The sequence below is a fragment of the Nerophis ophidion genome, linkage group LG10 (assembly GCF_033978795.1).
Source record: "Nerophis ophidion isolate RoL-2023_Sa linkage group LG10, RoL_Noph_v1.0, whole genome shotgun sequence".
In the NCBI taxonomy this organism is placed as follows: Eukaryota; Metazoa; Chordata; class Actinopteri; order Syngnathiformes; family Syngnathidae; genus Nerophis; species Nerophis ophidion.
Window position 1 is genome coordinate 38,772,205 of NC_084620.1, and position 23,051 is coordinate 38,795,255.

Genomic DNA, 23,051 nt, shown 5'->3' on the forward strand with positions numbered 1-23,051 from the left:
ATAAATTGTTGAAAAATCATATATTGTGATTTCTGGATTTTTCTTTTTAGGTTATCTCTCATACAGTGGAGATGCACCTACTGTGAAAATTTCAGACACCATGATTTCTAAGTGGGAGAACTTGCAAAATAGCAGGGTGTTCAAATACTTATTTTCTTGACTGTACATACAGGTTTTGGAGCAAGATATGTTGCCATCCAAGCAACGTTATCATGGACGCCCCTGCTTATTTCAGCAAGACAATGCCAAGCCACGTGTTACAGCAGCGTGGCTTCATAGTAAAAGTGTGGGTACTGGTCTGGCCTGCCTGTAGTCCAGACCTGTCTACCATTGAAAATGTGTGGCGCAATATGAAGCCTAAAATACGACCACTGAGACTGGACTGTTGAACAACTTAAGCTGTACATCAAGCAAGAATGGGGAAAAAAATCCACCTAAAAAGCTTTAAAAATTGGTATCCTCAGTTCCCAAATGTTTAAAGTTAAAGTTAAAGTACCAATGATTGTCACACACACACTAGGTGTGGTGAAATTTATCCTCTGCATTTAACCCATCCCCTTGATCACCCCCTGGGAGGTGAGGGGAGCAGTGAGCAGCAGCGGTGCCACACCCGGGAATCATTTATGATTTAACCCCCAATTCCAACTCTTGATGCTGAGTGCCAAGCAGGGAGGAAATGGGTCCCAAATTTATAGTCTTTGGTACGACTCGGCCGGGGTTTGAACTCCCAACCTACCGATCTCAGGGCGGAAACTCTAACCACTAGGCCACTGAGCGGTATACCTGCAACTACTGAGTGTTGTTGTTAAAAGGAAAGGCCATGTAACACAGTGGTAAAAATGCCCCTGCCAACTTTTTTGCCACGTGTTGCTGCCATTAAATTCTAAGTTAATGATTATTTGCCAAAAAAAATTACGTTTCTCAGTACGAACATTAAATATCTTGTTTTTGCAGTCTATTCAATTGAATATAAACTGAAAAGGAATTTCAACTTCATCATTGTATTTTTATTTTTATTTACAATTTACACGAGGCGCCAACTTCACTAGTTTTAGGTTTTGTAGATCTTCACACCAGTTGGCACTCAAGCCAGTGATGAGTAAACATGTCTATAAATTTGGTCAAAACCTGTGGTCAAGAAAAGGGCTAAAGCAATCCAAAACTTCAAAATTCAGTAGAGAGCTTCTCTGAGTTCGTCCACAAAGTGAATTACATCGCAAAAACAAAGAAAAAAAAGACATGTCAATAAAACAGCGCTTTGTTTATTTCTGTAAAATTTCAACCACATTTGAACACATAAGTAGTACACAAAGGCACTAAAGCTGGCCAGGTGTGTGGATGCCAACATGCTGTGCTAGCAGCCTTGTCCTTTCACAATAAAGGGACTTCATATCAAGTTGATACACCATCATCAAAGACGTATAACAGTCATCTACTTCCTCCCAATAAGTGAGGACATGTTTGATAACATTCTGCGTTCTCACACACAGGAGACCAACATAAAGGTGTTTGACATGGTGACACCCTTCTTTCAATTAAGTCACATTATGGGGGTTGTGGGTCTTCCTTGTAAGCTCTTCGCTCTAGTTTTTTATTTTTTTTATTTTTTTAAACGAGTCAATTAGAGCCGTGTGTGTTGTCAGCAGAGCAGGGACTTGAAGTCAGGAAGTCCACTGAGTTTTAAGTCCAGCAACATCTGAGCAAAGGCTTTTCCCTGCAGGAGGTCCACACACATGACAATCACCTTGTGTGTGTGTGTGTGTGTGCACTTTACCTGGGGATCACTGCGCAGGGATGCCACTCCTCCCCCGCCAAGAGAATTTTTAAGGACAAAGTTGAGAGCGTTGATGCCTGGCAGAGTGTATCTATGTCACGCACGCACGCACGCACGCACGCACGCACGCACGCACGCACGCACGCACGCACGCACGCACGCACGCACGCACGCACGCACGCACGCACGCACGCACGCACGCACGCACGCACGCACGCACGCACGCACGCACGCACGCACGCACGCACGCACGCACGCACGCACGCACGCACGCACGCACGCACGCACGCACGCACGCACGCACGCACGCACGCACGCACGCACGCACGCACGCACGCACGCACGCACGCACGCACGCACGCACGCACGCACGCACGCACGCACGCACGCACGCACGCACGCACGCACGCACGCACGCACGCACGCACGCACGCACGCACGCACGCACGCACGCACGCACGCACGCACGCACGCACGCACGCACGCACGCACGCACGCACGCACGCACGCACGCACGCACGCACGCACGCACGCACGCACGCACGCACGCACGCACGCACGCACGCACGCACGCACGCACGCACGCACGCACGCACGCACGCACGCACGCACGCACGCACGCACGCACGCACGCACGCACGCACGCACGCACGCACGCACGCACGCACGCACGCACGCACACACACACACACACACACACACACACACACACACACACACACACACACACACACACACACACACACACACACACACACACACACACACACACACACACACACACACACACACACACACACTGTATTATGGGCATCCTTGAGCATGCAACAAGCCGTTTGAGGCCATTTCCCAACAAATAAAACCCACCTAGAGCCGCAAACTGTTCTGTCCCTACGTTTGACACCCCTGTTCTATAGCATTTATGAAATCAAACACTAGACAGAAAACGACTCACATTTTCCCATGCTCCTGAGCTGCTATAAACTGGCTCACAAACTTGAATTTGTAAACGTCATTTACCTCTTAAAAATATTTTTGCTCTGATCTGATTTCCGCAGCAGTTCCAAAATTGCCCTTTTTGGGTCATTTCCAGCTGGGTAGTTTTGCACGAATGCTGTGTGGATGTTCTAGAAATGTCTTTCATCATTTGATTTTTGTTTTGCCGTTTGCTTTTTTCTCTGCACTTATTAAGCACACAGGTGAACCAACATCCTCAACAGTGAAAGCAGATTAATCTATCCATGAAGAAATAAATGTTATATTTTCATTAGAAATGTTTCTTTTTTTAACCTGTCCTTTGCTAGCTTACCAGGTGTTGACCGCTAAAAACAATACCATTGCTTGGCAGCAAAAGATGATGCAAGCCATTAAAATACATTTGAATTATATATCAGAAGATCAGTAAACTCTCCAAAATAACAACTGTTACATTAAAATAAGCTAACTAAATACAAGACCCAAAACCAGTAAAGTTGGCACGTTATGTAAATCGTAGATAAAAAATAGAATACAATGATTTGCTAATCCTTTTCAACCTATATTTAATGGAATAGACTGCAAAGACAAGTTATTTAACGTTCAAACTGGAATCATTGATACATTATGCAAATATTAGGTAATTGGAATTTGATGCAAAGTGGAAAAGTGTTCGGTGGTCTGACGACTCCACATTTCAAATTGTTTTTGGATACGGTGTACGTCGTGTCCTCCGGAACAAAGAGGAAAAGAATCATCCAGATTGTTATAGGCGCAAAGTTGAAAAGCCAGCATCTGTGATGGTATAGGGGTGTATTAGTTCCCAAGGTATGGGTAACTTACACATCTGTGAAGGCACCATTAATGCTGAAAGGTACATTCATCTTTTGGAGCAACATATGTTGCCATCCAAGCAATGTTACTGTATCATGGACGCCCCTGCTTATTTCAGCAAGACAATGCCAAGCCACAAGCTATAACTGCGTGGCTTTGTAGTAAAAGAGTGCGGGTACTAGACTGGCCTGCCTTTAGTCCAGACTTGTCTCCCATTGAAAATGTGTGGCGCAATATTAATCCTAAAATACCACAATGGCAAACTCGGACTGTTGAGCAACTTAAGCTGTACATCAAGCAAAAATGGGAAATAATTCTACCTGAAAAGCTTCAAAAATTGGTCTCCTCAGTTCCCAAACGTTTACATAGTGCTGTTCAAAGGAAAGACCATGTAACACAGTGGTAAAAATGCCCCTGTGCCAACTGTATTGCAACGTGTTGCTGCCGTTATGTTCTGAGTTAATGATTATTTGCAAAAAAATATAAAAGAAGTTTCTCAGTTCGAACATTAAATATCTTGTCTTTGCAGTCTATTCAATTGAATATAAGTTGAAAAGGATTTGCAAATCATTATGTTCTGTTTTTATTTACGATTTAAACAACGTGCCAACTTCACTGGTGTTGGGTTTTGTAATTATATATCAAAAGATTAGCAAACTCTCCAAAATAACAACTGTTACATTAAAATAAGCTATTCATCCATCCATTTCCTATCGCTTGTCCTAAATAGTCAATGCCCCAAAGCCAAAGGGAGCCAGGACGAAGGCATGCTTGGCCCTCAGTTGGAATTGGGGGTAATATCACCAAAAACTATTCCCGGGCGCAGCCACCACTGCTGCTTACTGTTCCCCTCACCTCCCAGTGGGTGATCAAGGGTGATGGGTCAAATGCAGAGAATAATTTCGCCACACCTAGTGTGTGTGTGTGACAATCATTGGAGATTAACTTTAATTAACTTAACACAGGGGTCACAATTGACCCCTGTGTTAAACAGTCCTTTTATTAAGCGACCAGCTAACATGTGACTCGATACCTAGCACAGGATTTTGGCGGCGCTCAGAGGTTGTGTGCGGCAGTAAAGAATTTTTGGACTACTTAGGCTGCCAGAAAGCTTTGTCGGAGTCATAACGCACTTAGTATTGATGGTTTTCTCTCCCTAATGACCGCGGGGGGCGTGGCTTCAACACCAACCACATTGTGTTATATAAGCATGATCACCGTGTGACGGCGCCGCTGAGGCCAGGCGGGAAGACATGGGCCAGGTACTCCTCCACTACAAAAGAAGTCAGGTGTTTCTTCAGGTAGGGGAAGATGAGGCCGTGGCGAGCGATGACTCCTACACAAAGATGAAAAGATAGCACAGGATGTTGGATGCTAAGTTAATTAGCAAGTGGCCAGTTGCTCACCGATGTTGGCGGAGTCTCCTTTGTCTCCGCTTCTGGCGAAGGCCAGTTCTTCCAGTCTGTAGCAGTGAGAGCCAGCAGGCAGCTCTGCAAATCACAAAACGAATATTCAGGTTCAAAAAGGAAAATGATGACACATCAATCAAACCTGTAGGAGGTGTGTCTTCTGTCCAGGTGGGAGGGGCTTCAAGCTCGCCGGCCTCGGGCCCCGTCTCCAAGAAGGACTCCATCAGTTGTCCATCCAGGTGGATGTCCACCTTGAGGGAATATTTAGAAATTATGGTGTTGACAGGCAGGTCAGGGGTCAGGCTGTCTCACCTTGACTTGACATTTGGGGTGGAAGAAGAAGAGCGGCTTCAGCACAGGTGAACTTGACCGGGAGCAAATGACAAGGTCACGCGAGGCTAAAATGCAGACAATATGGAGGCGCCACAGTGTCGGTCACACTCACACTCGAGGACGCCCGCCTACGATGCCGCACAGTCCAGGAGCTGCAAGTTAGGACATGAGTCACATGACACCCCACCATCTTATAGATCTTGTTTTTAAAGAGCAGTGAAAAAACAGCAAATTGTAAATTGTACTCGGGCATATATTCTATTACCAGGCATGGGATTTGACCACAATGAAACAGACTGAAGCAATTTCCGGAGGACTGGGGGACGAAGGCCCCCAGCCAGGTCCAGACAGCAGCATTTGGAGAAAATATTTTAGTGTTTAAAGACGTGAAAACATCATTAATAGAACATACATACCCCAATTATCCTAATGAATCACTGTATATGGTTCAGTCCCAACAGTATTTCGTCACTAATATTTACATCTTGTGTTCATTTCACATCCACAGGTGTCACATATATCAGTGTTATTATCCACGGTTTATTTACAGTAATACCACGTTACTTCAGTTCACTTCACACATTTACTTGCTCAGAGAGCCCTAACATGAGCTTTCCTTGCAAATTTCTAAACAGCCTGCATTTTCATTTGGGTCTCTGCTTTTGTAGCTTCTTTTTTGGATTTCACTGCCAACTTCTGCCTCTAGTATTATATGCAAATTTATTTGAAATAAATTGTTAACAGGAATCAATAATGCGACTCTTTGAATTTCTGTAATTTCATAATATATTTTCACGTGGCTTTTTATTTTTAGAAAAACCCATTTATATTTCGCAAAGCAATAATTGGATAATATTTAAAACAAACATGTGTATTTCGCAAGCAAATATTTTTTAGCTTACCTCATTATTAACTACCCTGTCTGCTACTGAAGTGGGTTGTTTGGGTGGATCTTTCCTCTCGATGTCTACGGCAGTTGTCGATGTAAACAAAGGATGAAGTCCGTAAGGTTTGCTCACTTTCGGTTGACATCCAAAAGTACCAGCTAGTGAAAAGTTTGTTTTCCTTGCTTCAAGTTGTTTCATACGTTTTCACGTTTCGCATGTACTTCCAAAGCCTTGAAACCTTGTGATCCATAGTCAATATTATCATAACACCACATGCACAAAACTTTGCCGGGACGATCGATTTTCCGAATAAAATCGCCGAACAAAGTCGTAACTTCCTTCTTCCCAACAATATCAGTGATTTTCCTTTCCATCCAGTCCCCTCAAAACTTATTTTTGACATGTTTATCAATTTATTTTACTCATGAAGCATCCTTTCTCTCGAGAACCGACATTGTTTATATTTGATAAATGGCGGTAATAACGTCATCATTCATAACAGATGTCCTGATTGGTCACAAGGAACATATCGACCAATCAACTACGGCGTAATATTATACCACGCCGTAGTTGATTGGTCCACACTTTTTTCCCCCCCGAGATCAAAAAAGACGGAATTCCGACTTTAGACGGAAAAATCACATGCCTGTATAACCCATAAATTATGGTTTAGGCCAGGGGTAGGGAACCTGTGCCTCTTTTGATGACTGCATCTGGCTCTCAGATAAATCTTAGCTGACATTGCTTAACACGATAAGTAATAAATGATTCCGCTGGTAATCACAGGGTTAAAAATAACGTTCAAAATTAAAAACATTCTCATGCATTTTATTCCATCAATCCAAGAAGTCGCATTAATGGTAAGAAGTATTTCATTTATTATTTGTTAGTTTCGGAATAACAATGTTATTAAAAAGAATAAGAGACTTATCATCCTCTAAAACTGTTAGTCTAACTTAAAATTGCGCACATTTAGTTGTATTCAGTGTTAAAAAATATTGGTAACACTTTAGTATGACGAACATATTCTAAGTAACAAAGACTTAATTAAGAGTTATTTGGACACTAGGGGACCTTATAAGGGTTAGGGTTACTAACAAGCAATAATTCTGAGGTTATAAGGGAAGACTCTTAGTTAATGGCTTACTGCTTGTAAAATAAGGCCATGCAGAAAAAGGCATTAATAAGTACTTAAAAATGACTAATTAAGAGCCAATATGTTACGAATTTGCATGTTAATAAGCAACTAATTAATGGTGAATATGTTCCCCATATCAAAGTATTACCAAAATATAATATAGCTCTCACGGAAATACGTTTTTAAAATATTTGGCTTTCATGGCTCTCTCAGCCAAAAAGGTTCCCGACCCCTGGTTTAGGCACCTTATCAATAACAAGCTTCTAGCAGAGGCCCTTTAAACAGTATACATTGTTGCTGCTGACAAACGGATACACAAGCTTACATGCACGCACAAAACCTAAAGCAGACTGCATTCCAATTGCTCCTCCACATAGCACAGACTTTCATTATAGAAAGCAATATAGCAAAGACAAAAGGAACAGGAGAGATGAAAAATCGTAAACCATGAAGACAGAAATGGCATTCATGTAAACAAGATAAGGATATAACAGGGAATAGGAGTATTTTACTTGTTTAGTAAAATGTATTTATATATACCGTTGCAAATGATTTAAATTAATAAATTATTAAATTAAAATAAATGTGACCGTCTTTGGGGGAGCCGGTTCACTCCTGTAATAAAATGGAGATGAAAATAGAGGTGTGTGTGTCATACCCATGCCGGTCCCAGCGGGAGCGACCTCTCTCGAGAATACTTCCAGCGCCTTCTTGTTTTTGTGGTGGACCGCCATCCACAAAACCGCCTCCCTGGCGTCCTGCACAGTTAGCATTGTTAGTAGGGCTGTCTTCAAAAAAAGGATTTTCATATTCAAATGTGATTTGTTAGATTTTGCCGATAGTTGCTGATCAGTCAAATCTATGCAGTTTTTTTTTCCACCTTTATTTTTAAAGACAGAAATAAACAGATATGTTGGTATTGTCACATATGAAAACGGAATTTGGAGGCGTGCGATGGAACGGTGAGCTCCATGTCTGAAGCGGCGCTTCGAATATCCACCCAATACTTTCAATAAAGATTCTTTTGTGCAGACAAATACATTTTATGGAGTAAGAGATGGGGGAGGTCAAAACATGGTCAGCGGTTTTCAGACACAAGAAGCAGACAAACAATTTCAAGACTTTTAAAGACTTTAAGACCATGATGACTACAATTTATGGCCGTTTCACATCCATACAGACATAAAAGTACAAAGACCTGAAGGAAAATCAGAGGCCTAGAATTAATTGTAACTCCTCAATGTAAATTAATTTACTGCTGGAAAACAAAATGGTTAAACAAACTAAAAACAGCAGAAGCCTTTCTATTGTAAACTAATTGGAAAAATATTGCAACGGCCATTTTACAGATTTGCTAAAAATGTGTTTTCTTGCAAAAGGTCCAGTGTGCTTCATATTTAGGGTTTTCATGGAGCAACAACCACCTGCAAGTCGGCCACGATGGAGGAAAGTACAATTGTCTGTGAAAAATACCATACCTGAAAAAGCTTAATGGCTAACTTTTACAGTGTTAACAGCTGGCAGAATTGAGCAAAAAGAGTAAGACATTTACAATAATACTGTCTGCACAAAGTTGTGGGAAAAAAAAAAAAGAGTGCCTTTTCCCCCTGCTTTTAGTGAATCGTTTGCAAATACAATTATAATAAACAAAGACTAGTTCGATCCTGGGCTCGGGATCTTTCTGTGTGGAGATTGCATGTTCTCTCGTGACTGCGTGGGTTCTCTCCGGGTACTCCGGCTTCCTCCCACTCCAAAGACATGCACCTGGGGATAGGTTGACAACACTAAATTGGCCCTAGTATGTGAATGTTGATTGTTTATCTTTGTTGGCCATGTGATGAGGTGGCGACTTGTCCAGTGTGTACGACGCCTTCCGCCCGAATGCAGCTGAGATAGGCTCCAACAACCTCCGCAAACCCAAAAAGGGACAAGTGGTAGTAAATGTACTGAAGGATGGACAGTCATTACTTTAGCATGACAAGTTGACATTCACCTACGTCAATCCTTGTACAGTTGTGCAGGTGTTTGTAGCATTTTAAGACCTGTCAAGGTTGTATTTCAGACACTTTAAGATCTTAAATTTAAATCATTGGATTTTAGACTTGCTAAGTTCCCACCTGCCTCACTCGTTAAAAAGTATTTGTCTGGACACAAGCATCTTTAGCTAATATTTAAAGGCCTACTGAAACCCACTACTACCGACCACGCAGTCTGATAGTGTATTTATCAATGATGAAATATTAACATTGCAACACATGCTAATACAGCCGGTTTAGTTTACTAAATTACAATTTTAAATTTACCGCGGAGTTTCCTGTTGAAAACGTCGCGGAATGATGACGCGTGTTTGTGAAGTTATTGGTTGTAGGGGACATATTAGCCCAGCACCACTTACGGCTAAAAGTCGTCTCTTTTCATCTCGCAATTACACAGTATTTTGGACATCTGTGTTGCTGAATCTTTTGCAATTTGTTCAATTAATAATGGAGACGTCAAATAAGAATGCTGTTGGTGGAAAGGGGTGGATTGCAGCTGCCTTTAGCACCGAAAAACAGCCGGTGTTCCTTTGTTTGTTGTGAAGCTTTAACACAGAGCGGTCAAGCGAACATGTTTCTCAACGTCAACCAGGAAATTTTTGGATGGCAAAATTGTGACATTAAGTCGTCTCTTACCGGAGACTTCAGTGGATTACGCGACCTCATCCTGCAGCTCAAAAAGGCCGCTGTGATCTTGGCTTCTCGGCTTCGCTCAGAAGCCATCCGACTTTCAGGTATGACTTCATAATCTCACTAAAATGCTATTAACACAATAAGCAGATAAGGGATTTTCCAGAATTATCCCAGTAAATGTGTCTAATTACATCTGAAACTCTCCCACTTCCGCCGCCTGGAGCCTTCGCCTTTTTTTTTGTGCTTCACTCTAACTTGGACCAGGGACGGCGTGGCGCAGTGGGAGAGTGGCCGTGCGCAACCCGAGGGTCCCTGGTTCAAATCCCACCTAGTACCAACCTCGTCACGTCCGTTGTGTTCTGAGCAAGACACTTCACCCTTGCTCCTGATGGGTCCTGGTTGGCGCCTTGCATGGCAGCTCCCTCCATCAGTGTGTGAATGTGTGTGTGAATGGGTAAATGTGGAAGTAGTGTCAAAGCGCTTTGAGTACCTTGAAGGTAGAAAAGCGCTATACAAGTACAACCCATTTATCATTTATTTATTAACTTTCCTTATCCACGGATCTTTCATCCTTGCTCAAATTAATGGGGAAATCGTCGCTTTCTCGGTCCGAATTGCTCTTACTGCTGGTGGCTCACATTATAAACAATGTGAGGATGTGAGGAGCCCTCACACCGGTGACATCACGCGAACATCGTCTGCTACTTCCGGTACAGGCAAGGCTTTTTTATTAGCAACCAAAAGTTGCGAACTTTATCATCGATGTTCTCTACTAAATCCTTTCAGCAAAAATATGGCAATATCGCGAAATGATCAAGTAGTACACATAGAATGGACCTGCTATCCCCGTTTAAATAAGAAAATCTCCTTTCAGTAGGCCTTTAAAGAAGAAATCATGAAAGCAATCGGTCTCTCCTCCAGGCAGACTAACTGTACGATGGGGGGCCTAAGCAGGTACTCAACTCACCTCCCCCCATTTATAAGGGGATAATGGGGTTACTATCCATCAAATCTTCTGACAATTTGAAGACAGTCCAAGTTGTTAGCAGTATTACGTGAAAAGTCAATGCCTCACTTTGTTGCAAGCATTGGCGCCGTACGTGTCCTCTGCTCCCAGGACTTGGATGTTGATGGATGTGAAGTCGTCCATACCCAAATGCTTAAACATGCGGCGTGTCCTGCACATGCACACACATTCTAGTGATACATTCTGTCTTTTTTTTTTTTTTTTACATGCTCACCTTTTGATAACGCTGTCGCCGGTCCTGCGGGCTTTTTCTGATGCTCTCGGACCAGCGAGCGGGCACACAGCAGTGGCACGGAAGCCATCCATGTAGGTGGCGCACACCTGCACATGCAACAGGAATGGTTTGGACTCGTGCAGCCCCAAACAACCACTCCCCCACCCGGGCCCAAATGTTCCTCACCTTGTAATCACCTGATGGAGCCGAGCCTTTGGCGCCGCTGACCCTGACGGCGCCGCCCTCGACACCTGCAAACGCACGTGCACATGACTGGGAATCATTGGCACTTTTTGCTTGTGCACCTACCAGAAACTTCTTGGATGTGCACATGGCTGAAGTCGCAGACAACGTCAGGCAGCATATAACGCTGCGGATCGCCAAGTTCATAAACCAGCTGCTCGGCCGCCGTGCCGAAAGAGACCAAGCCGCCCGTTTTGGGCGGTTTGGAGAGAATGAAGGAGCCATCAGCGGAACACTCCACCACCGGGAAGCCAATGTTGTCCCTGCCAGACATCAGCAGGGATCAGTAAAGGTGAGAGAAGGTCGGAAGAGGTTATTTGTTTCTACCAGTCGGGGACGTGGTGCCAGTCTGTGAAGATACCTCCGGTGCTCTGAGCGCCGCACTCAATCAGGTGACCTGCCAGACTTAAAAGCACAACCTACGAGTCAAATTCTCAACGAGTCAGTGAGACAACGATTTCTTACCTGCCGGCTGCCAGAAGGTCCAAGTCACACTTACCCCATCCAAACTGCAACACAAGATGCACACAGGTATAAAAAGATATTTATATACCACACATCCATTTTCTTGTCCCTCTCGGGGTAACGAGGGTGGCTGGGGCCTATCCCAGCTGCATTCGGTCGGAAGGCGGGGTATACACTGGACAAGTCGCCACCTCATAACAGGGCCAACACAGATAGACAGACAACATTCACACTCACATTCACACACTGGGGACCATTTAGTGTTGCCAATCAATCTATCCCTAAGTGCATGTCTTTCCTGGGAGGAAGCCGGAGTACCCGGAGGGAACCCACTCAGTCACGGGGATAACAACTCCGAACCCAGGACCTTCGTATAGTGAGGCGCATGCACTAACCCCTGTTCCACCGTACTGCCTATGTATATGTACATTTTTATATAATGTATGTACATTTACATATATATATATATTTGTATATGGAGTACCTGGAGGGAACCCACTAAGTCACAAGGAGAACTTGCAAACTTCACACAAAAAGACCCTGAACCCAGGACCTTCATATTGTGAGGCACCAGCACTAACCACCTATGCGTCATTATATATATATATATATATATATATATATGTGTGTGTGTGTGTGTGTACAAACGCACATTATACATATATATATACACTCACAAACACATATTATACACATATACATGTATATATACATATATATATACAGACACACATACATATATATATATACATATAAATACATACACACACATATATATATACATACACACATACATATATATATACACACATACATATATATACACACATACATATATATATATATATACGCACACACACATACATATATATATATACACACACACAATATATATATATATATATATATATATATATACTAGGGCTGGGCAACGATTAAAAATTTTAATCGAAGTTAATCGCACTATTTCTCTGATTAATCGTGATTAACTGCATTGTATACGCAAAGCCCAATAATGAATTCAAAAGTAGTGTGTAGTGCACCTTTATTGGAATATTCTCCCACATGAACAAAAGCGCCAAAACATTTGTTGTGCAAAGACAATTTAAATCAGTCCTTGTTAAACAGTAGCAGTTTAATAGCATATTTTATGAAAATCAACTCAAAAAATTTATATACAAACATTTAAGCTTATTACTACCACTGCCAGGGTATTTAAGTTATCCTGTTTGTTTTGGAAAATAAATATAATCTACATACAAATCTCTGAGCCACAATCATAACATCTGAACAGGCAATTTCTGAGGTAACAGCAGAAACATTTTTTTTTATCAGGGATCTTATGTTTAAAAAACCTATATTATAGGTAATGGGCTGTTTTAGGGAATTTTTGATCAAATTATCCGTAGTAGCAATATTAATAATGTTGTGTTTATTCTGCGTAGTGCACTTAAAATAATTATGACCATATCTAGGAATTGATATGATGGGAATTTTCCAATTGTTTGCTTGGTGCTTTGATAAAACTGAACGCATGTACATGGTACTATTTGTGATGTTATGAGCCAGGGAATAAAAGAACTACCCTACCCAGCATGCAACAGGAGTGACGAGCATACGCGGTAGCCCGGTATAGGTTGTGTCGCCATGACGGCATCTTGTATGTTGTGATATGCACGCTCTGAAAGTAAACGTTAAGAACTCAGCCAATACGCCTCGTCTGCATTATTCATAAATAGACAGACAACACATATACTCCGCTGCTTCACAGGCCGCTGGATGTAGCCGGCAAAGTATTCCCATGCTAGCTAGCCGGTCTAGCAAGCACGCGTCATTCAGTCCAAAACGGCCCGATCTATACACATTCAAAATTGTCTGGCGGGTAAGTGATCCCGGAGTGACCACGCTGTAAGCCAGCCATGAAATTTGCAGAATTGTCCGGTATTTTTGCCAAATGTTCCATCTTTACCAAGAGCCCCTCGACGCCGGGCGATGCCATCTTGTTAAGAAAAGGCGTTAACAAAATAAAAGGCGTTAATAGATTGATGAGTTAACTCATAATTAACGCACTAATTTGCCCACCCCTAATATATACACATATATATATACACACGCACACACACACACACACACACACACACACACACACACACACACACACACACACACACACACACACACACACACACACACACACACACACACACACACACACACACACACACACACACACACACAGGCCAAAACTTTGGACAGTCCTTCTCATTTCAATGCATTTTTTTTATTTTCATGACTATTTACATTGTAGTTTGTCATTAAAGACATCAAACTTTGACACCTGTGAAGTGAAAACCCTTTCAGGTTTGAGAAAATGCCAAGAGTGTGCAAAACAGTAATCAGAGCAAAGCGTGGCTATTTGGAAGAAACTAGAATATAAAAAAAAATTTCAGGTTTGAGAAAATGCCAAGAGTGTGCAAAACAGTAATCAGAGCAAAGCGTGGCTATTTGGAAGAAACTAGAATATAAAAAAAAAATTCAGAAATTTCACAATTTTTTGTTGAGTACATAACTTCACATGTGTTCATTCATAGTTGTGATGACTTCAGTGACAATCTACAAAGTAAATGGTCATGAAAATAAAGAAAACCCATTGAATGAGGTATGTCCAAACTGTTGGTCTGTACTGTACATATAAATATATATACATACATATTTGTATTCATACATATTGTACACATATACAGTACATACATAATAAAGATATCATCTACATTAGTGGTTGTCAACATTTTTTCAGTAATGTACCCCCTGTGAACATTTTTTTAATTCAAGTACCCCCTAATCAGAGCAAAACATTTTTGGTTGAAAAAAAAGAGATAACGTAAAATACAGCACTATGTCATCAGTTTCTGATTTATTAAATTGTATAACAGTGCAAAATATTGCTCATTTGTAGTGGTCTTTCTTGAACTATTTGGAAAAAAATATATAAAAATAACTAAAAACTTGTTGAAAAATAAACAAGTGATTCAATTTTAAATAAAGATTTCTACACAAAGAAGTAATCATCAACTTAAAGTGCCCTCTTTGGAGATTGTAATACAGATCCATCTGGATTCATGAACTTAATTCTAAACATTTCTTCACAAAAAAAAGAAATCTTTAACATCAATATTTATGGAATATGTTTACAAAAAATCTAGCTGTCAACACAAAATATGGCATTGTTGCATTTTCTTTTCACAATTTATGAATTTACATTCATATTTTGTTGAAGTATTATTCAATAATTATATTTATAAAGATTTTAGAATTTTTGTTATTTTTAAAAAATCTCACGTACCCCTTGGCATACCTTCAAGTACCCCCAGGGGTACGCGTACGCCCATTTGAGAACCACAGATCTACAAAACTCTATAGAGAGAGAGATTTAGATCATTTATAGGTAGCAGTATTGATAGTTGTATAAAGTTAGGCTATCAATGGATATATGGAAAAAAAAAAGAAATGGAAATGTAAGACATACAGAATGCATAAGCGGGCCAAGAGCAAGGGCGCTGTCCACGCATCGTCCCGTCACCACCACATCTGCACCCAGATCCAGACAGCGGCGGATGGGCAGTGCCCTGCAGACACACATCTGTTAGCGTGCCTCGAGCCAAGATATGTTGGTCAGTGTCCACGTACCCGAGGTAGGCGTTCATACTGTGCAGCGTTTGGGGTAACACGTTTTTGCTGCTGTCGGCCGCCAATTTGACCTCACCGAAAATGTTTCTCTGAGGAGAGACGACGAGAGACGTCAACAGGGCACAAAGGAGGAATTAAAGGCCTACTGAAACCCACTACTACCGACCACGCAGTCTGATTGTTTATTAATAATGATGAAATATTAACATTGCAACACATGCCAATATGGCCTTTTTAGTTTACTAAATTGCAATTTTAAAATTCCCGCGAGTTTCTTGTTGAAAACGTCGCGGAATGATGACACGTACGCGTGACGTCACGGACTGTTAGGAAATATTAATGCTGCACCACTCGCGGCTAAAAGTCGTCTGCTTTAACCGCATAATTACAGTATTTTGGACATCTGTGTTGCTGAATCTTTTGCAATTTGTTCATTTATTAATGGAGACTATAAAGAACAATGCTGTTGGTGGAAAGCGGTGCACTGCAGCTGTCTTTAGCACCAAGATACAGCCGGTGTTTCTTTGTTTGTTGTGAAGCTTTAACACAGAGCGGTCAAGCGAACATGTTTTCTACGTCAACCAGCATGTTTTTGGATGGGGACATTGTGATTTATATTATACCGGAGACATCAGTGGATTATTTTTCGTCCTGCAGCAGTTGTGAGCTTGGCTCCTCGGCTTCTCTCTGAGACACTGCGTGTTCATCGCAGCCATCCGACCTCGAGGTATGTCTTTACAATCTTTAAAATCTCACTAAAACACTATTAAAACAACAAGCTGATAAGGGATCTACCAGAATTATCCTAGTAAAAGTGTCTAATTACATCTGAAACGCTCACACTGTCGCCGCCCGGAGCTGTCGCTTTTTTTTTTTTTTTTTTCTAGTCCTTCACTATCAATCATCAATCAATCAATCAATCAATCAATGTTTACTTATATAGCCCTAAATCACTAGTGTCTCAAAGGGCTGCACAAACCACTACGACATCCTCAGTAGGCCCACATAAGGGCAAGGAAAACTCACACCCAGTGGGACATCGGTGACAATAATGACCCAGTGGGACGTCGGTGACAATGATGACTATGAGAACATGATACTGTGATACTGATGACTATGAGAACATATGAGAACATGATACTGTGAAAGATCAATCCATAATGGATCCAACACAGTCGCGAGAGTCCAGTCCAAAGCGGATCCAACACAGCAGCGAGAGTCCCGTTCCCAGCGGAGCCAGTAGGAAACCATCCCAAGCGGAGGCTGATCAGCAGCGCAGAGATGTCCCCAGCCGATACACAGGCGAGCAGTACATGGCCACCGGATCGGACCGGACTCCCTCCACAAAGGAGAGTGGGACATAGAAGAAAAAGAAGAGAAACGGCAGATCAACTGGTCTAAAAAGGGAGTCTATTTAAAGGCTAGAGTATACAAATGAGTTTTAAGGTGAGACTTAAATGCTTCTACTGAGGTGGCATCTCGAACTGTTACCGGGAGGGCATTCCAGAGTACTGGAGCCCGAAATGAAAAAGCTCTACTGCCCGCAGACTTTTTTTGGGCTTTGGGGATCACTAATAAGCCGGAGTCCTTTGAACGCAGATTTCTTCCCGGGACATATGGTACAATACAATCGGCAAGATAGGATGGAACTAGACCGTGTAGTATTTTATACGTAAGTAGTAAAACCTTAAAGTCACATCTTAAGTGCACAGGAAGCCAGTGCAGGTGAGCCAGTACAGGCGTAATGTGATCAAACTTTCTTGTTCTTGTCAAAAGTCTAGCAGCCGCATTTTGTACTTTTAATGCTAGACATGGGGAGACCCGAAAATAATACGTTACAGTAGTCGAGGCGAGACGTAACAAACGCATGGATAATGATCTCAGCGTCTTTAGTGGACAGAATGGAGCGAATTTTAGCGATATTGCGGAGATGAAAGAAGGCCGTTTTAGTAACGCTTTTAATGTGTGCCTCAAAGGAGAGAGTTGGGTCGAAGATAATACCCAGATTCTTTACCGTGTCGCCTTGTTTAATTGTTTGGTTGTCAAATGTTAGAGTTGTATTATTAAATAGAGTTCGGTGTCTAGCAGGACCGATAATCAGCATTTCCGTTTTTTTGGCGTTGAGTTGCAAAAAGTTAGCGGACATCCATTGTTTAATTTCATTAAGACACGCCTCCAGCTGACTACAATCCGGCATGTTGGTCAGCTTTAGGGGCATGTAGAGTTGGGTGTCATCAGCATAACAGTGAAAGCTAACACCGTATTTGCGTATGATGTCACCTAGCGGCAGCATGTAGATGCTGAAGAGTGCAGGGCCAAGGACCGAACCCTGGGGAACTCCACACGTTACCTTAACGTAGTCCGAGGTCACATTGTTATGGGAGACACACTGCATCCTATCAGTAAGATAAGAGTTAAACCAAGACAGGGCTAAGTCTGACATACCAATTCGTGTTTTGATACGTTCTAATAAAATATTATGATCGACAGTATCGAAAGCAGCGCTAAGATCGAGGAGCAGCAACATAGATGACGCATCAGAATCCATCGTTAGCAATAGATCATTAGTCATTTTTGCGAGGGCTGTCTCCGTCGAGTGATTTGCCCTGAAACCGGATTGAAAGGTTTCACATAGATTGTTAGACGCTAAGTGTTCATTTAACTGCTCCGCAACAATTTTTTCGAGGATTTTTGAAATAAAGGGAAGGTGAGACACCGGTCGGTAGTTTACCATGAGGTCAGGATCGAGGTTAGGTCTTTTAAGAAGAGGATGAATAACCGCTTTTTTGAATGCTAGGGGAACAGTGCCCGAGGAAAGTGATAAGTTTATAATATTTAGCACTGATGGACCTAATAATACAAAGAGCTCCTTGATCAGTTTCCCAGGAAGAGGGTCAAGTAAACATGTTGTTTGTTTTATTCCATTTACACGTTGTAACAATTCCTCTAATGTTATTTCCTCAAAACGAGAGAAACTATTTTGGAGGGCAGTATCCGCCGTATATACAATCGTGTCAGTGTTAATAGAACCCCGTTGTAGCTGGGACGCATTGTCTTTAATCTCCTTTCTAATGACTTCAATTTTCTTACTAAAGAATTGCATAAAGTCATCAGCTGAGTGGGTGGAGCTACTGGAAGGAGTCCCTTGTTGGGTTAGCGATGCTACCGTACTAAACAAAAATTTAGGATCGTTTTTATTACGGTGGATGAGATTTGAGTAATAATTAGCTTTAGCTAAGGTAAGCATGCGTTTATAAGTTATTAAACCATCACTCCATGCTTGATGGTGCACCTCAAGTTTAGTCGTGCGCCATTTGCGTTCCAGCTTTCTGCATAATAATTTCTGAGCTCTAGTTTCTTCTGTAAACCACGGGGTGCGCTTTTTTGGAGCCTTTTTTAACTTTAGCGGTGCTATGTTATCAATGGTTTCGCGCAATGCGTCGTTAAAGTTGTTAGTGAGGTTATCAATAGAGCCCACATATTTTGGGAATGGTGCCATTACCGAGGGCAGTAGGTCAGCAAGAGTTGTCGTTGTGGCCGTATTAATGTTGCGGCTGCTTTAGCAGTTATTATTATTATTAGTTTGATGAACATGCGTCTGAACCTCGAATTTTATAAGGTAATGATCGGACAATACTTTAGTATACGGGAGTATCGTAACTTTGGAAGCGGTGATACCCCTGACAAGCACTAGGTCTATCGTATTACCGTTGCGATGCGTGGGTTCATTTATTATTTGTGTGAGACCACAGCTATCAATTATAGTCTGGAGCGCTACGCACAGTGGGTCCGATGGGGTATTCATATGGATATTAAAGTCCCCCATTATGATTATATTATCGGCGTGTGTCACTAGATCAGCAACGAACTCTGAGAATTCATTGATAAAGTCCGAATAGGGCCCTGGGGGGCGGTAGATAACAGCCAGGTGTAGAGGCAGCGGTGTGACAGACCTCATAGTAAGCACCTCAAACGATTTATATTTATTATTTATGTTAGGACTAAGGTTAAAGTTTTCGTTGTATATTAGTGCGACCTCCCCACCCCTTTTAAGCGGACGGGCAATATGCGCATGTGTAAAGTTAGGAGGACATGCCTCATTTAGCGCAAAAAAGTCGTTTGGTTTAAGCCAGGTTTCACTGAGACCGATGACGTTAAGATTGTTGTCTCTGATGATATCATTAACTAACAACGTTTTGGGAGACAATGATCTTATGTTTAAAAAACCTATATTATAGGTAGTGGGCTGTTTTAGGGAATTTTTGATCAAATTATCCGTAGTAGCAATATTAATAATGTTGTGTTTATTATGCCCAGTGCATTCAGTATAATTACGACCATATCTAGGAATTGATACGACGGGGATGTTCCGATTGTTTGATTGTTGCTTTGATAAACTGCACGCATCATGGTTAGCCTCCTCAGTAACGGGGATTTTCCGATTGTTTGTTTGTTGCTTTGATAAACTGCACGCATCATAGTTAGCCACCTCAGTAACGGGGATTTTTCGATTGTTTGTTTGTTGCTTTGATAAACTGCACACATCATAGTTTGCCACCTCGGTAAAACACATGTCCAACTCTGAAACACTCAAAGCAGAAAAAACTTGTTCTAATTTAACAGACTCCTTACCCAGACCAGTAGTCTCGCATCTTTCATCTAAATCCGTCTTCAGGATGGAGGGAAGTGGTGTTCTGTGGGGATTAGCCTTCTGCTTTGTTTTAAGCCCCGCTCGACATCCGCGTTTCCGATCACACCGCTGGCGTCTGCTCCGTAGACGGCCCCCGCTGCTACTAGACTCCCCTGCTTCACAGGCCGCTGGATGTAGCCGCCGACGTATTCCCATGCTAGTTAGCATGTTTAGCACGCACGCGTCTATCAGTCCAAAACGGCCCGATATGTCCATATCCAGAAGTGTCTGGCGGTCGTACGTGATCACGGAGTGACCACGATGCGAGCCAGCCATGAAGTCTGCAGAACTGTCCGGCATTTCCGCCAAATGTTCCATCTTTAGCAAGAGCACCGCAGTGTCGCAGCCCGTCCGGGCGCCGCCATCTTGCTATCAATATTCTTATTCACGAATCTTTCATCCTCGCTCAAATTAATGGGAAAATTGTCGCTTTCTCGGTCCGAATTGCTCTTACTGCTGGTGGCTCCCATTATAAACAATGTGAATATATGTGGAGCCCTGCAACTCGTGACGTCACGCCCACATACTTCCGGTAAAGGCAGGGCTTTTCGATTAGCGACCATAAGTTGCAAACTTTATCGTCGATGTTCTCTACTAAATCCTTTCAGCAAAAATATGGCGATATCGCGAAATGATCAAGTATGACACATAGAATGGACCTGCTATTCCCGTTTAAATAAGAAAATCTCATCTCAGTAGGCCTTTAAAGGCCTACTGAAACCCAGTACTACCCATCACACAGTCTGATAGTTTATATATCAACGATGAAATATTAACATTGCAACACATGCCAATGCGGCCTTTTTAGTTAACTGAATTACAATTTTGATTTTCCCGGGAGTTTCGTCTTCGAAACGTCGTGTAATGATGACGTGTACGCAAGACGTCACAGGTTTTTAGGAAGTATGAGCGCTGCGCACACACACAGCTAAATGTTGTCTGCTTTAATGGCATAATTACACAGTTTTTTGGACATCTGTGTTGCTGAATCTTTTGCAATTTGTTCAATTAATATTGGAGAAGTCACAGTAGAAAGATGGAGTTGGGAAGCTTTAGCCTTTAGCCACACAAACACACGGTGATTCCTTGTTTAAAATTCCTGGAGGTGAAACCTTCCTATAGATCAGAGCGCGGTCAAGAGAACATGGATCCCGACCACATGTCAACCAGCAGGTTTCGGTGAGAAAATTGTGTTTAAAAAGTCAGTTCTTACCGGAGAAAAGCTGAGCTTGTGCCGCCCATAGCTGCCGTCGACTCCCCTGAGACACTGCGCGTCAAGACACCCGTGGAGACACCCTTCCGACTATCAGGTAATATTAAACTCACTAAAACACCAGCAACACAATAGAAAGATAAGGGATTTCCCAGAATTAACCTAGTAAATGTGTCTAAAAACATCGGAATCCGTCCCAATGCAATCGCGTTTTTTTTTTTCCCTAGTCCGTCGCTATCAATATCCTCAAACACGAATCTTTCATCCTCGCTCAAATTAATGGGGAAATTGTCGTTTTCTCCGTCCGATTAGCTGTTTTTGGTGGAGGCTCCCATTAAAAACAATGTGAATATGTGAGGAGCCATCAAACATGTGACGTCATCGTCTGCGACTTCCGGTAGAGGCAGGGTTTTTCTCTTAGCACCGGAAGTTGCAAACTTTATCGTGGATGTTCTCTACTAAATCCTTTCAGCAAAAATATGGCAATATCGCGATATGATCAAGTATGACACATATAATGGACCTGCTATTCCCGTTTAAATAAGAAAATCTCATTTCAGTAGGCCTTTAAGAGGAGGGTCCTCACATGGGGCATGAGGTCGTCACCGGTCACCACTGCGACCTTGAGGTCCAGGCCAGCCTTTTTGATGACTTCCTGTATGGCTGCGGCGCAAGCGAGCGGGTTGACGCCGCCTGCGTTGCTGACCACGCGGACACCTAGGAGGACCAATGTTGTCATGGGAACAGGGGCACGCCACCGATGTAACAGCCCACTCACCTTTCCTGTGGATGTCGTGGATAAATGGGGCCATGGCTGCCTGGACGAAGTCTGGAGCATAACCCAGATTCTATGAGAGAAGGCATGATTGACGAACACGTGGAGGCACGCACATACATCCATATTTAACTTGCAGGCATCTTGGCCTTGGCAGCTGTGAGCAGAGACATTGTGATCTCACTCAGGTAGTCAAACACCAAGAAGTCCAGTCTCCCGCCGTGGATCAGCTGAGGCACTGCGCATACATCAATATACAGCATACATCAATAAGAAATTTGGCGTGACACTACCTTAGAATTTGTGTGGGTGGCAGTGTGTACCTGAAGTGGTCGTGTCTCCCCAGAACCCGGAGGCGCAGCCGATCCGGACCGACTTTGTCCCGCCACAGTCGTCCGTGACACGCTTGGTGTTTGCGGACAAGCTCGACCTCCAACGTGACCAAGTTACGCACCTGAGAGCATGTCTTCTATGCAGAAAACACGCATACATCTTCGAAATAGAGTATACTTATTGTTGTTTTTCTGCGAAGAATTACTAGTTGGCCATGGACTGGTCCGTGACTGAAGTGTCCGACGTGGAACACTTCCGGTGTGTCTTGTTCAACGCTTCGGATGTCGTACATGAATAGACGCCGCAGTGGGTGATGGGGCGCAGGAAATTTGGCCGCCATCTTGAACCGGTCATCTACTCTTCTTTGAGCAGCAGAAAGAAGAAG

At 42.6% G+C, this 23,051-nt stretch overlaps 1 protein-coding gene across 2 annotated transcripts; it reads right to left on the reverse strand.

Annotated features, from left to right (window-relative positions):
- Positions 1-1,242: 1,242 nt before the first annotated feature.
- On the reverse strand, positions 1,243-22,934 carry lratb.1 (lecithin retinol acyltransferase b, tandem duplicate 1). Of its 2 annotated transcripts, XM_061913713.1 has the most exons (20): positions 22,657-22,934; positions 22,471-22,571; positions 22,337-22,406; positions 22,145-22,275; positions 15,656-15,744; positions 15,495-15,594; positions 11,969-12,012; positions 11,831-11,908; positions 11,570-11,766; positions 11,447-11,511; positions 11,261-11,367; positions 11,095-11,197; positions 8,009-8,108; positions 5,438-5,477; positions 5,305-5,356; positions 5,135-5,243; positions 4,990-5,073; positions 4,802-4,919; positions 1,775-1,865; positions 1,243-1,714 (listed from the first exon to the last, which is right to left on the reverse strand). In XM_061913713.1, exons 1-20 carry the CDS (start codon positions 22,823-22,825, stop codon positions 1,640-1,642), a joined length of 1,923 nt encoding a protein of 640 aa, XP_061769697.1. In that variant the 5' UTR covers positions 22,826-22,934; the 3' UTR covers positions 1,243-1,639. The 2 variants fall into 2 exon arrangements, with proteins under 2 accessions (XP_061769697.1, XP_061769698.1); XM_061913714.1 differs by lacking the exon at positions 22,657-22,934 and having other exon boundaries at positions 22,337-22,387; positions 22,454-22,554.
- Positions 22,935-23,051: the final 117 nt, after the last annotated feature.